Source organism: Biomphalaria glabrata, chromosome 3 (genome assembly GCF_947242115.1).
Source record: "Biomphalaria glabrata chromosome 3, xgBioGlab47.1, whole genome shotgun sequence".
NCBI lineage: Eukaryota > Metazoa > Mollusca > Gastropoda > Planorbidae > Biomphalaria > Biomphalaria glabrata.
Window position 1 is genome coordinate 49,341,616 of NC_074713.1, and position 15,204 is coordinate 49,356,819.

The window sequence follows — 15,204 nt, forward strand, 5'->3', positions numbered from 1 at the left end:
AAGATGATTACGTCCGACGCGTTATGCATGTTAATTTTCAAAATTTTAATGGTTTTCTTTAAGGAAACAAAAATGTAGCCGCTGCATCAGAACTTTGAAGGATCTAAAATATTATGGCATCGGATTTCTAAAATCATGTGTAGTTTTGTGATATTGTTACGAATCTCACTATCAGGCTCTCTGCAAACTGCACCTGGCACCACCAACTGAAAGAACTTGACAACTCAGTGCTCCAAATAACGTAATAGTTTAATGTCGATAAATAACAGCCAATACTGTACAATTGGCAGCACGTAACACAAGACTGTACAAACATCTCTCCGCCGTATCAACTCTTGCACTGGTCTCTCTCTGTCTCGCTTCGGACTTGTACTGAGCCGTCAACGAACTGTAGATCGGGAAGTTGTAACTGACTCGTCTCTGATACCTTCGCTCTTTATATATAGGGTCCCTGCTGGCCTTCTAGAACCGGGCAGAACGTCGCTCGACCATTCTGGGTGGTCATATGACTACCTCCCTCGTGACGCTCCTGAGCTCTGTTCACGACGCCGATCCTACTCGAACCTTCATGTTGACACTCGTCTCGGTTGACCGTCGTAGCTCGTCACGGTTGACCGCTCATCAACCGTTGGCCTGGGGCGATTTGCGTCGGCTGACTACACACACACACTACCCCCATCTGTGCCACCACCAGGTTTACAACAATATAAATGTGACAGTCAGACGGGACAGACTGACCACACAAAACCAATAACGGATTTTCCCCTTTCGTGGGCCGCTGAACAAGTGAACAAAAAATAAAAGGTTCAGAACTGGAAAATATTATCTCGAAACGGCCTATTGACACCCTCGTCAACTGTTGAACGTAAACAGATGACCTTTACATCATCAGCATAATTGATCACAATGTCTGAAAAGGGAACTTTAATTACTTTACAGACTATTGGATGTTGGTAAAACCCTTCAATTCATGAAATACCTTGACAAAATTTCTGTCCAGTCACTTTGATCGGGAATATCTTTTATAACTGTGTCCTGAAAATAAAAAAAAAATAATAATCAAATAATGTCAGACTAAAAATTCCGTAATTATCATGAACATTTTAGTACGGTACCATTATCTCAGAACATGAGAAAAAGAACTACAATGAAAACCAAAGCTAACAGATTAAGCAACTATGAAAATAAACTAAAACAGAAACAGGGGGCGCAGTGGTTTGGCTTCCGAACCTAGGGTCCTGGGTTCGAATCTCGGTGATGACTGGGATTTTGAATTTTAGTATTTTTAGAGCGCCCCTGAGTCTACGCAACTCTAATAGGCAGCTGACTTGAGCTGGGAAAAGTAAAGGCGGTTGGTCGTTGTGCTGGCTACATGACACTCTGCTCTTTAATCGTTGGCCAAAGAAACAGATGACCTTAACCATCATCTGACCTATAGATCGCAAGGTCTGAAAGGGAATCTTTACTTACAATATGATGTCATGATATCAGTTAACAACTGACTTCGCAGACATCTTTGAGGTCCTGAACATTCTTAAGCAAGAACATTCTTGCTACCTGTCAAAGCGAAGTCCTGGTGCAGACCTGCCACATTATCAGAAATTATAATGGCTTTTGTTTCCCTCTAGAGAATCTCGATTCTGACAGTGTCAGAAAATGACTACATTAGTGTTACAATACGTGTTCTTTTCAACTGTTGATTATTTCTATGCAAGGACATGTATACCTCGTAGCAGTTTCAATATATATGTATTATACAAAACTTTACAATGCAACCCCATCTTTCTCTCTCTCTCTCTTTCTCTCCAAACTTCAAATTCTGACTAACAAAAATCAGGTCTTAAATACTTTTTCTCTCCACACATACTTTTCGCATGTACCTGTACAAACACGCCACGTAGACACTTTGATTGCCTCGCGTCTCACTCTCGCGTCTCACAGTCACCCACCCGTATCGTATCAACAAACATCTTTCTCTCATCCAGATATAGACACATTCTCCCTCTCGTCTCTGCAGTCTCCACATTTAGTTTATTTTTACTTTATGTTGGTGTGTAGGTCTTCCTAATAAAGCCACGTTATTAGTGTATAACAGTCATGCCCAAAATACGGGTAAGATCCGGCCTGCGACATGGTTCCATTCGCCCTCCGTAACACCTGCAGAAAGTGTTGGAAATTCCCCCCCCCCCCCCCCCCGGAAAAAAAAGTTGTGTCAAATCAATGTTTAGGCCTACTTATGTTAGGGCTCTCACTTTTTATCTGATGTACTAGTAGGCATACCATGACCTTTAAAATTTTAATGTAGAATCTACCATGAAAAGTGGACAGACCTTTTAATGGGACACAATGTCAAGACATATCTGTATTATAAAGAAAGTGTGATTGTTTAAAAAAAACAAAACAGCAAGCTATAAACGGCATTATGAAAAAATTATGGCGGCATTGATGGGAATATTTACCAAAAAGAGGCAAGAAAATTAGTCGGTGGTAAAACTAGCTACATTGTTGCTCACATTTTTTAAGTAGAAAAAATGGAAAAAAATGAGCCTCAAAGGCTCAAATATCCTATATAAGCACTAGATCCACGGGTTTCTCGTAAAATTAATTTAACGGTCTATTTCGTTTCATCTTCGTACCAGTAATGTGGCCAGCAACTCGAGTGTCGGAAATTAAATGGCCCGCAGGTCGAAATAGGTTGGCCATTGCTGGTGTATACTATTTTTACAAGCATTCAGAGGCATACGTTGGGGGTGGCGAGTGAGGCCCATTATGTAAATAAACGGTGCGTCTGCCCCAAATAGAAACTACTGCATCATTCTGTTAAAGACTCTGCATTGTGCCCGGGTGGAAATAGTCGTTGGCGAAGATGATTAGTCTAATAGGGAAGCAAAACAGAACCGGGTTCATCGCAATGGAGGGAATGGAATATAGCTCCAACAAACAGACAGTTTCTCAAGGTATCGTTCTTATGGCGACCACATGTACGGCTGATGTGGAACAAAGAGGAAATATGGGGGAGTTTCCCCGTTGTACTCAGCCTTCGGCCTTGCTTCTGGCCCGAGGGTTTTAAAAAATACATGTGATCGTGACAATATTTCTAAAGTGACAATGAAATGTCTACAATACCTTACTTTCATCCTCAACTAGTTTTTGTACATTTTCTGTGTCTGAAGTTGTTAAAAGATTGCCTGTAATGAAACCATCTTTTGCTTCACTTTTGACTTCGTTATTACAGTCACGTTTTGACAAAGAAGGAAAATATTTTGAGATGAACAACTTTGCACCATCTATTTCAATTTCTTGTTTTTTGAAAAGAATGTCCTCAACATCTGAAACATAACTGTATGAATTTTGAGCGTATACATTTAAAACAATATAAATAAGAGTTAAAACACACATTGAAGAGTAATTTACATTGATAATTTTATTTGTTTTATTTCTTTGTTGCAGATGCACTGACCACAAAGTGTGGCCTCCTTGTAGTCGATTCCTGCATTCACATGAAGCCAATAGAGTGTAGGGTGGAGACTGGTAGCGGAATCTCGTCTTGTTTTTTTTTTTCATTTTTTGTAGAACTTTTTGAGCCACTTTGTTGTGAATTCGCTGCAGCTTGGCGATTTTGTCATCGGGTATACCCGCTAGCACGGCGTTGCAGTAGTCAAGGGTTTTCCTGGCTAACTCAGGCAACCCATTCCATGCTCTAATTGCACTAGGGAAGAAGGAGTATTAAAAGCTGATGAGTCCGTTAGCATGATGTAGAACGGTAGATTGTCTACGCTTATGACTCACAGGCCTGCGTATGACACTCGCCCGGGGCCCCGCGTATGACAGCCACACCGAGCCCCGAATACAGCTAAGCAGAGGGGTAGTGAGCAAAATGTGCGCCCGGGGCAAGGTACTTTTTTTGAATCAATCGTACAATCATGCACCTGAAAAAGAATTGTGAAGTTGAATCCACTCGATTACAAGCGAAAATCCGTCACCAAGAGATAAATTAAAAGTGTCTGGTTATATCCCAAGGAGTGATCAACTTTGAGTAAATGCAGCATTTCTAAAAGATTGCTTCCATACGAAGTTTTTCGTTAGAGATTCGGATTTTTCAATCACTTAGAGGAGATGGACGCTGCAGATTTGTAGGCTGCTGCAGGTAAATTACAAGACAATGAAGAGCCTAGTCTTGGTTTGTTCAATTTGTGTCTTTAATAGACTTATATTAAGAGGACTACACAAAAATACCAATCTATGGATCTATTTTACTGTATTATGCCTGGGGCTATATAATTCTGAATTATCTTCCCAAACGTTGAAATTACAAAAAGAATGTAGATTATTTGGTTTTAATGGTCTTGAATAATTATAGCTCTTGCTCGTTTTCAAAAATGAAAACGATAAAGAATAGGCTCCGAACGAAGATGGAATAAAACCTTCTATCGAAGCGAACTCTTCAGGGTATTGAAAGTGATTTACTCCGAGAGCTAGATTTCAACAAAATCATCAATGGCTTTTTGTTATTAAAAAAACCCTCAAATTTTCATTCATTAAAGCAATAATTTAGTCTTCGATGAAACTGTATTCGACTTGAACAACGTACTACATTCTTTGTTGAATAAATATACGGATATACATCATATACACCAGAGTCAGAGGAATTACATAAAGATTGTTTCTATATTTGACTATCATGTTTTAAAAGTAGTGTTCTTGATGGAAAGAAGGGACTGGCGATAAAGTGAAGACGATTAATCAGATAAGTGTCCTCTCCAATTTATGGAAAGTTTTATGGGTGATTTTCTTACGTATTTTTTTGGTATATATTTTTGTTCTTTTTTTTATTTAAAAAAATGAGCATCACCTTAACGATTATTTGATACCACATCTATTTATGTTCATCAAAAGTATGTATTTGATGTATTACACACTGCACTGACCTACATCCGGTTCAAAGTAAACAATAACTTGCTTGTCTTCTTTGATTTCCTGCATGCACTTTATTTGACCGCCCCCACTGAGTTCTTTGTTGTCTAAGTAAGTCTTCACTGACGACATAGTAACTTTCTCGGAGAGTCCATTCACTAGAATGCTGTTAGTATTTAACACTGGCTTTGCTGTCAACTGCTTTGACCCTAGAGTCAATCCATTCCCTATAAGTACTCCATCTGATGAAAAAAGGTGTATGTGTAGGTTTTTACTTTATATAATGCCACTAGACATATGTTACCCGCGACCCGCGGGTCTTTATTTGCGCATTACTGTCGATATAGTCACTGAGAGTGTTTGTAAACAATTAAACGAAATAATAATGTAATAAGTAAAGCGAATGTGTCAATGTAAAAATAGTGTGAATGAAGCTATCAGATCAAAATAGCTAATAGGGGAAAATCCTTTTTTTTTTTAATTAAAACATTTGCTTTTGAATAAATTAGTGGATTGGATTTAGATGTATGTTAAACGTAGCTAATGATCCTTTCACGTTATTTCTCTTTCGCTACGAAAATAAAATTAGTTTTGCGAAAATGGTTTACCCGTAGTCGATACATTCTTATCTATTGAAAACGAAAAGAGCGATAGCTTTGTTAAATAAATGGGATTATAAAGTGAACAATTAAACGAAATAATTTTTAGTACGCGATTCATGAATGAATATAGATCTAGGCCTATCTCACCTCGGCTTCGCAGCTTTCGTAAACGAATGTAGATTTAGAAAACCAAATTTGAATGTTTATTTGATCAAAATATGAAATGAATGGACTTTAATTAATGTATTTATACGTTAAAATAGTTGGATTAGAGTTTTAGATCTAGGGATGGGATTATAAAGTGAACAATTAAACGAAATTATATTTAGTACGCGATTCATGAATGAATATAGATCTAGGCCTATCTCAACTCGGCTTCTCAGCTTTCATAGATGAATGTAGCTTTAGAAAACCAAATTTGAATGTTTATTTGATCAAAATATGAAATGAATGGACTTTAATTAATATGTTTATGTGTTAAAGTATAAAACTATCTGTGCGAAGAGAAGTTTTATCATCTTAGAGTTGAATTAGAGTTTTAGATCTAGGGATGGGATTATAAAGTAAACAATTAAACGAATTAATATTTAGTACGCGATTCATTACGGAATTGTCTAATGAAAGAATGTTCGTCAGGAAATCTGTAATCACAGATATAAGGAACTAATTAATGTAAAAAATGCTTTTGAAACACAAAATTGAAGATTAATTTTATTATATAATGAAATCAATGGATCTTCTTTTGTATTTTCATGTGTCAAAGTAAAAAACTATCTGCGCAAAGTGTATTTCTTAAAATTAGATCTAGGTCTAAATCCTTTCTATCTTTTCTTATGTCAACATTGTAGACATGGCCTAGATCCATAAAATACTATAGCTGTAATAGAGTCGGACAACTTTATTTTTTTTGAGGGTCTTACATTTGTTTTAGGGCTACAATACATTCACTAAGGTCTAAGTTGGTACCCAAGGAACATTCCTGCCTAGTTTTATCAAGATTGGTCAAGCGGTTTTGATGTCTATAAGTAACATACATACATACATACCCCTCACATTCTACTTTATAATATAGATGGCTAGGATCTTGTGTATTGTGTATATCCAACAACATTTAATTTAACCAGCCTAAGCTAGCAAAGGGACATTACAATTAACAAGAGAGACGTACTCAAGACTTCTTACTACTTTAAATGATGTGTTTATTCACAAAGGGATGCTTGTCTCCCTATTCGTCGTTACTTATCTGTCTCTATCACTATTCAAACTTCTCTAGGCTCCAGCCATCTTGTTACCCATCTACGCCTATTCTGCTACGTCATTCGTCTGTCTGACTACGTCACTACTTTTACCGTCGCTAAAAACAATGCACAATATATTTATCTACAAAACTAACATTATTTCTAAACTAAACTAGAGGTCACTACAATATATTAGTAAGATGTAGCAATTTAAAAAAAATTAACATCGAAAAAAGTTGAATGATTGAATGTACGGCTGGTTGAGTAGTTTGCTGTTAGAGCTCTCGTCACGATGGTCAAGGGTTTGAACAATAATAATCATTTCTGAAGGAATATCCTTAATTTACAAGCCAGGACAATTTTAAACCCTCGATTGCTATTTCATAAAAATATTATAGCAAAAAACATCAACCAGCAGGACACATATTAAAATATTAAATTCAGCGAAAGGTGTTGGTTGCGTGGACGAGAAATTTGTGAATAGAAATGTTTGCATGTAAAATATCTATATTACTGAACAACTTATGTAAATACGTTGTTTGCTGGTGTTTTTTTTTTTTACCCAAGTTTGAGTCTCTCTTAAAAACAACAATGCAAGAATCTAGAAGGTCTTGCTGAATGATTTCGTCTACTTCGATGCCAGTTTTGGAAGTTATCTGTTTGGACAACTGTTCAAGGTCTCCAAGATCACCATTAAGATACATTAAATTTGGATACACCGGAAGCTCGTCTTTTGCCGACACTTCTGTATCTGTATCAGGCAAAAATTTCATATGTAGCAAAAAAAAAAAAAAAAAAAAAACGTTATCCTTTAATTGCTCATTGATTTGGTCTTTCAAATCTCATATTTCCCCTCCATACCCATCTTCTAGTCCCACTTGGTCAATAAATAAAACCCATCTTCTAGTCCCACTTGTTCAATAAATAAAACCCATCTTCTAGTCCCACTTGTTCAATAAATAAAACCCATCTTCTAGTTCACTTGTTCAATAAATTAAACCCATCTTCTAGGCCCACTTGTTCAATAAATAAAACCCATCTTCTAGTCCCACTTGTTCAATAAATAAAACCCATCTTCTAGTCCCACTTGTTCAATAAATAAAACCCATCTTCTAGTCCCACTTGTTCAATAAATTAAACCCATCTTCTAGGCCCACTTGTTCAATAAATAAAACCCATCTTCTAGTCCCACTTGTTCAATAAATAAAACCCATCTTCTAGTCCCACTTGTTCAATAAAGTAAACCCTTCTTCTAGTCCCACTTGTTCAATAAATTAAACCCATCTTCTAGTCCCACTTGTTCAATAAAGTAAACCCTTCTTCTAGTCCCACTTGTTAAATAAATAAAACCCATCTTCTAGTCTTACTTGTTCAATAAATTAAAGTATTACCTTTTTGAATCAGTGTGTCGGCTGCTACTTGTCTTTCATTTGGTATTTTCTTGTCATTGGCATTTAGATCTTGTGAAGTGATGGTGTGTAGATGTTGGCAATCTTCAGAGCTTAAATCTTTAGATCTTAAATTTTTTGAGATGAAATCACTACAGCTTATATCTTTAGAAAGTACATTTTCAGAGCTTAAATTTTTAGAGCTTATATCTTTGGAGATTACATTTTCAGAACTTAAACTTTTGGAGCTTATATCGTTGGAGATTTCATTTTCAGGGCTTAAAGTTTTAGACCTGAAGAAAACTTTAGCGCTTAAATTTTCTGGGTTAAGATCTTTACAGCTAAAGACTGCTTTTTGTTTTACTATATTTGCGGTTGTTATTTTATTGTTGGCCTCTTGCGACTTTTCCGGCTTTACTTTTGATAGCTTTTATTTCATCTGCCAGATTGTCATTGCAGTCATGTGGTATCTCGTCAAAATAAGGACTGACTTTGACAAAAACACTGGACATACTCACTGTCTCTCGTCTTTTTATTATGCGGTCAACAGCTGTTGAAATGGACAAACGAAAGGTTTTGTATTGTGTTTTAAAATATTTTGATGATGTTGCAATTAAAAAAAAAACAGAAATGTCATATTTATGATTGATGAACGATAGTATTAACTCATTTTTTTAAGACACAAATAAAACATAGATTAGAGTTAAAATATTTTTAATGAGATTATTCTGCACTTCCAGATTGTGAGACAGCAAAAAGTATAGGCTTCTTCCTTTCTTTTTTTTTAAAGCACTTTCGGTGTTTACTTCTGCGCTATAGACATTTGATAAAAACAATCTGATATTTTATTACCAAGAAACAACAGCAAACAAACAAACAAAATACAACGAAATAGATGCATAAACAAGCAAGTGGGTTTATAAACACATGGGTTCGTGTGCTAAAAATTTTAAAAAATTAAATGCATGCAGTGTTGTTTTTTTTTTTTTTTTTTTTTGCGCAAGGCGAAATAAGTAGCCTAATACTACAATTTGCAATGCGGGAGCGTTATAATCTGGCAAACAAAAACAAACAAAAAAAACTAGGAGAGGGTAAAGTAAACAGAATTGAGGGTTTTCACATACTCGGGTTATTAAAAGTATTTGATTAGAAACAATTAAGGTCCAGCTGTAGAGAGTTATTTTTAGTTCTATTGATTTCAAAAGTAAATAGATTAAACAGTCTGCACCTGAGTACGAGTACAATATTTATTAGCCAGTTAAGGCACAAGCCAGGATACCACTCTTAAAGATTAAGAACTATCTTACCAGGAAACTACTGTGCAGTTTATTTCAGATACACAACTAACCTAAGGAAAAAAAGTACCTTCTACTTCTTTGAATGTTATAATCGCACTAGTTCTGTCTTCAGAGATTTGAACATCTTCTACTGGTCCACCACCTTGGCTATTCTCGTTGCTAAAAAATGTTTTAAGTCTTATTTCGGTTATATCAGAAGGAAGGCCGTCAGCTTTCAATTTTCTTGTTGGCGCTGACATCTTCTGCAAATAAAATCATTCCTTTAATAGTAGATCTAAATACTTTAGATCGTATTTTGTAGTACAAAATTTGAAAACAAATGTAGTTTAAATTGCTGCCTCCGTTTCCTGTTAAAAATTAATTTTAAGAGTAGGCCTAATTCTGAAACACTGTTTCCTTTAACGGTGGTTTAATTTAAAAACAACAACCAGTTTTAAAAAAATTGTATGATTAAAGAGTCCAAAATAGAAAACTATTCTGCTTAAAGGATGTATGTCTGGTCTTGTGGCATGCGCTCTTGGCTGTCTTCTCGAAGATAGCGGGTTCGAACCTTGCCAGCCGCCGTCGCCCGTCGCATTGCGGGAGGTTTCGATTAGAATGTAATAATCTTCAACTCTACAGGATCATTCGAAACACGTAAAATAAAAAAAAAGGTCTACAACAATTTTGATATGGAGAGACATGGATTAGCTAGCCCTATGCAACACATTTGGATTAAATGTATCTTTTGTAATTGTTGATAGTTTTTTTTACTTAAAAACTAATGATAGGTCAAGGTAATCTTATCTTCAACTTTTATCTTATAATCATTTTCTCGAGAACCTTCCTATTTTCTACAATTAGGTGATCCAAGACCAGGAAGAAGATGAGAATGTTGCACACACCGCTGATTTAAACGTGTATGCCTTGAGGGAAGATATAACTCAAAGAGGTTTGGTGTTGGAGTTACTTCTTATATAAAGCAACTCTGGACAGCTCTTGAAAACCTTAAAATCAACATCAACGAAACTGTTCTTTGTAGGATCCCAGGACACATTGAATTAGAAGGCAATGAAACAGCAGACCTACTGGCCAAAGATGGAAGAATGAACAAACAAATGAAAATCTCTCTCTACCCTGAAGAAATGATGAAAGTAACAGAGAGTAGAATAAATGAGAATTGGACCAGCTCACATCCCAATGACAACAAAAGGACGCCTATTAATACGGCATCTCGACATGACCAAAGCATAATGTTTCGACTCAGAACCAGACACAACAGAATGAGACAACATATGTTCCGGAAGCTTAAAGTCGGGACGAGTGAAACCTGCCCTTGTGGAGCATCGTCAGAGAATGCTGACCATGTCCTTCAAAGCTGCATAAAAATCAAGTGGCCCGAACAAGACTCCGGCCCCAAAACCCTCCAATAGAACGAAGAAGAAGAAGTGCTAGAATTTAAGTCCCTGGCGTAGTAGTAGAAATCCTGGCACTCGAGGCTGGATTTAGACTTTATAAGACACTAAGCTAATTGAGCAATGGGACCCATTGTAATCAACAAAAGGCATTTGTTTTTATTAGCTCTTTCTTCAAAATGATTGAAAATATTTCAGGAACCTTTTTTTTTTTTTTTGGGGGGGGGGGATTGTTACAGCTTATGATGCCTATAGGTAAATACGGCACTGCCCTATTACCATTGTCAATGGGGTTTTTTAAGCGCCCCCGAAAGGGAATAGACGCTATTAGATTTGTGTGGTCTGTGGTCCGTCTGTCCCATTTAGTTCTCGTAAAATAGAAAAGATATTAATTTTTATCTTATCTTATATAATGCAGACGTTACTTCAGACGTCCTACGCATCATGCATCTAGTCATGCATGTTAACCAATAAACTTAAATTCTGCCAAGTCACTGGTCTTTCTTTATTCCTCTCTGTCCTTTGCCTTTGAGAGAATTTCATTCACTGACAGGCCCTTCCACTCTATAATGTTGTCTTTCCATTGTTTTCTCTGTCTTCCTCTTCATATTCTTCCTGTTACTGTTCCCTAAAGGAATGTCCTTGCGAGCCCTGAGGACCTTGTGATGTGGCCATAGAGTTTGAGCTTACATTTTTTGACAATGGTTAGCAGGTCATTGTGAGGTCCAATAGCTGTATTAATCCTGTTTCTAATTCTTTATTCGTGATGCGGTCTTGGTAAGTGACACCAAGGATTTAACTAAATCTTCATAACTTTCAGTTCATTGAATACATATGAATATTAACAGTGTATAAATAATAGCATTAATAAATCTCGTATACTGTGGTATCAAGTCGTTAGTCGAACAATGCAATTGTATCGCTGACACTTTCGACACGAGCACGTCTCTTCTTTTTGTATCTTTTTGTAATTGTTGATAGTTTGTAGTTCATAGTTTTTTATATTCTTTCAGAAAATATTGAAACCTGCCTTTTTTACCTGCCTGGGCGGAACTTTTCAGGGGCCGTTTCTGAGTATGTGTTTCCATATTAACTGTCTTTGTAACCTTGTTTTAGATAGTCTTTTGAACAGTCTTATCGATAATGAGACAAAGAGAATGGTAGTAAATTAATAGTTCATCATTCACCTCAATGTCTTTAGCTTGACAATTACCCATCACCAACACTACAAGACTAGAGCCTTCAATGGGGCGAGGGAAAAGAAAGATATTAAAGAGACCTACTGGTCTAGTAGTAGATCTGGAACGATATTTTTATTAGTATTGTTTTTTAAAGTGGCAAAAAAGGTCCGTCTAAAAAAGGAAGTTATAGTTTTGTTTATAACTCATCTACCTATGGGCCAAAAAATGTTTTTTTCTCGTACGGTCTGTGTGTAGCAAGTCAGATCCTCTTAATACGTACGATGGATCCATAATTATTTTGTTTACAACGCTAAGAGAATTCAAGATTTACGACATTGGTTATTTTTAAATTTATCGTAAAGTAACATTTACGACTAGTAGATATCCTGGCTAGAAAACATTTATCACAGGGGGAAAACTGCAATAGTTTTTGAGTTGTCCATTTGTTAGTTAACAAGCAAAATATTTTTTTTTAATTCTGAAAAAAAAAATTGCACAATTACTGCATTACGTCCTTTTTCTATAAAAAAAATTAATTAATTACCACTGATTAATTGACTAATTTGTTAATTTATTTATCGATTCATGTGTTGTCATCGATAATGAGTAGTTTAACAAAGTTTCAGCTTGATCTGAGAATGGGAAGTGGGAGAAATTTCACTCACTCTGTGTGGGAGTTGATAATAAAGTTTCTAAAAACGATATTGAAAACCAGAGGTTACCGTCACCTGCCCGGACTTCTAAATATATTCAACAGCAACTACTAGTCATCTGAACACGAATCCTTAGATGTTTTTTTAACTTAATATGTTGTTTGACCTACACGCCTGGCATTATAGGAGTAAGGAGATAAAGAATTGTAATAGTGTGTCATGAGTTTAGGCCTAAATAATATTTGAGTTTTGATGGGCGGAACTTTTTTTTTTATAATGTGGTTGGGGTGGGTGTGACATGCAGGTGTGTCACGGTGTGTGTATGCTTTCTGACATCAATGACCTGTAGGGGATTCGATGACCATCCATGTAACACGGGCTGAATTAATAAAAAAAAATCTAGGATCTTGATATGAGCTTTTAGTTTATTACTAATGTTAGTTACTGTAACAAAGAGTTAAGAAAACACACCATGAAAACATGAATGGGGCGGGGGGCTAATATGAAAGAACTAAAATACTACAGAAAGATCCTAGGTGTCACTTACAAAGACCGCATCAAAAATGAAGAGGTTAGAAACAGGATTCATACAGCAAATGGACCTCACAATGACCTGCTAACCACTGTAAAAAAAAACGCATACTTAAACTCTATGGCCACATCACAAGGTCCTCAGGGCTTACAAATATCTTCATTCAGGAAAAAGAAGAGGCAGACAGAGAAAGAGTTGGGAGGTGGACATAAAAAAAGGACAGGTCAGTACGTCATTGAATGAAACTATCCAAGGTAAATGACTGATATGAATGGCGGTCAACAGATCTTCCGTGGTGCCCCAACGGTATAACAGACTAAGGATAGGTGAAGATGAATAAGAAAGCTAAACAAGTGAGGTATTTAACTGTATGGGTTACACATTTTAAAATGGTTTGAATGTGTATGAGGTGAGGCCGTTAAAAGAATTTTAAAAAATAAATTGGCACATGTTTTTATAACATTTGAAATAGATATGTAGATCTAAAAATAAAAAGAGGATTTTTTTAAAAGTGTGTAACAGTTACTCATGAAAGAACTTGTAAGAACTATTGGATCATATTGGGAGAGTTTGTCTCATTTGAAATGTAGATTAAAAAGTTTTATTTTGCTCTGTAAGCAGTATTTTTTAAGATATTGCATCCAGTATATGTTTATAAACCTAAATCAATACATTTTAAAAACTTTTTCCTAAGGTTTATTAAAAGAAAAAAAAAAAAAATTATATTGTGTACATTGATACATCATTTCGTCATACCTCATGCTCAGTCTGCCTAGAAATCCAATAATCTTACGTAACAACTAAATTAAAGTTTGTAGTTATCTTAAGCCGAACACATAAGGATGCAGGTATTTCCTTTATTCATATTAATGAGCTCACTAAACATACGATATAGATTAATATAGAAACAGGATAACAATGTCACAAGGAAAGCATTCGACAGTCTTATTCAATGCATATTTTAAATTAACTTCCTGAATGTCAGAAAATGTTATCAACTCGAAACATAATAAATCTTCTACAATCTATTTACAGTTCGACTCTGCGGTATTTGCAGAGTCTTGGTTGCCATCGAATAGATACGCCCATGTCTAATTTATGTGACAAAACAGAGCACGTGACGTGGTACGTTTGATGTCCCCTCCCTCTAAATGTACTTTATCATTGTTTTTAAATAGAGCTTTTTTAGGTTGCGAACAAAATGGAGCGCGGTGGCTGAGTGGTTAAGCGCTTGGCTTTTGAAGACCCAATGTCGTGAGTTTGATCCCAATATATTTTTGTTCTCTTTATTTTCCAGGACAAATAAAATCTGAGTATTTAGCTTACATCCTATCTGAACATTCAGTAGGAATACATTTATTTTTCATCTTGTTTTTCTGTAAACTGTTAGCTTGGTTGTTTTTCAAAACATACTTCGGATTTATTCAAAATCTTTGACAGCTCTTTTTAAACGATAAATTTTTAAAAATAAACTTTTTCCTTCCCCCCAAAACAATGGTACGAAAGACACTGTCGCTATTAATTAGCATTTTGAATTTCTGACACTTTTCTGGACTACATAGTTCATAATTAGCAACATAATAAACATTGGAAAACAAGGTCTTTGTTGTTCCCCCCCCCCTCTTTTTTTTCTTCCATTCGACCACCCCCCTAACTTTAAGGAGTGCCCCAAGTGATTGATATGGTGGTCATAGAGAACTTAACTCTTTCTCTCCTAACTGACGATACCAACGTTGATTCCACCAGAATGTGGTAAATAATTACGGAGAAAAAGAGTTAACAATAGGAAACGTGCCCAAGAACATCAAGTTCCAGATTCATTGGCATCCGTGCTACTATTTCATATATTTAAACTTGACACAGTCGGTATAACAACTTTTCATAATAAAGATTAATAGATTCACTCATCCGTAATCTTGGCTACCTAGAAGGGGGCTCGAGGTTCGACACCCGACTCGGGCAGAGTTGTGTTTACTGAGCGCTTAAAGGCAGCACGGAAAACCA

At 35.9% G+C, this 15,204-nt stretch overlaps 1 protein-coding gene and 1 long non-coding RNA gene across 3 annotated transcripts in view; both read right to left on the reverse strand.

Annotated features, from left to right (window-relative positions):
- LOC106051999 (protein mono-ADP-ribosyltransferase PARP15-like) overlaps nucleotides 1–5,137 on the reverse strand; it is a 30,257-nt gene extending 25,120 nt beyond the window's left edge. For both annotated transcript variants that reach the window (XM_056022454.1, XM_056022453.1), the window contains exons 1-3: nucleotides 4,929–5,137; nucleotides 3,127–3,329; nucleotides 980–1,035 (exon numbers count right to left, since the gene is read on the reverse strand). In XM_056022454.1, the coding sequence (XP_055878429.1) occupies nucleotides 980–1,035; nucleotides 3,127–3,329; nucleotides 4,929–5,046 (377 nt within the window). In that variant the 5' untranslated portion in view covers nucleotides 5,047–5,137. The remainder of the gene's footprint in view (nucleotides 1–979; nucleotides 1,036–3,126; nucleotides 3,330–4,928) is intronic.
- A 3,422-nt stretch (nucleotides 5,138–8,559) lies between these two features.
- Nucleotides 8,560–15,204, reverse strand: LOC129924939 (uncharacterized). The gene is made up of 3 exons (XR_008776803.1): nucleotides 13,957–15,204; nucleotides 9,508–9,682; nucleotides 8,560–8,692 (listed from the first exon to the last, which is right to left on the reverse strand). It is a non-coding gene; the product is annotated as an uncharacterized LOC129924939 (long non-coding RNA).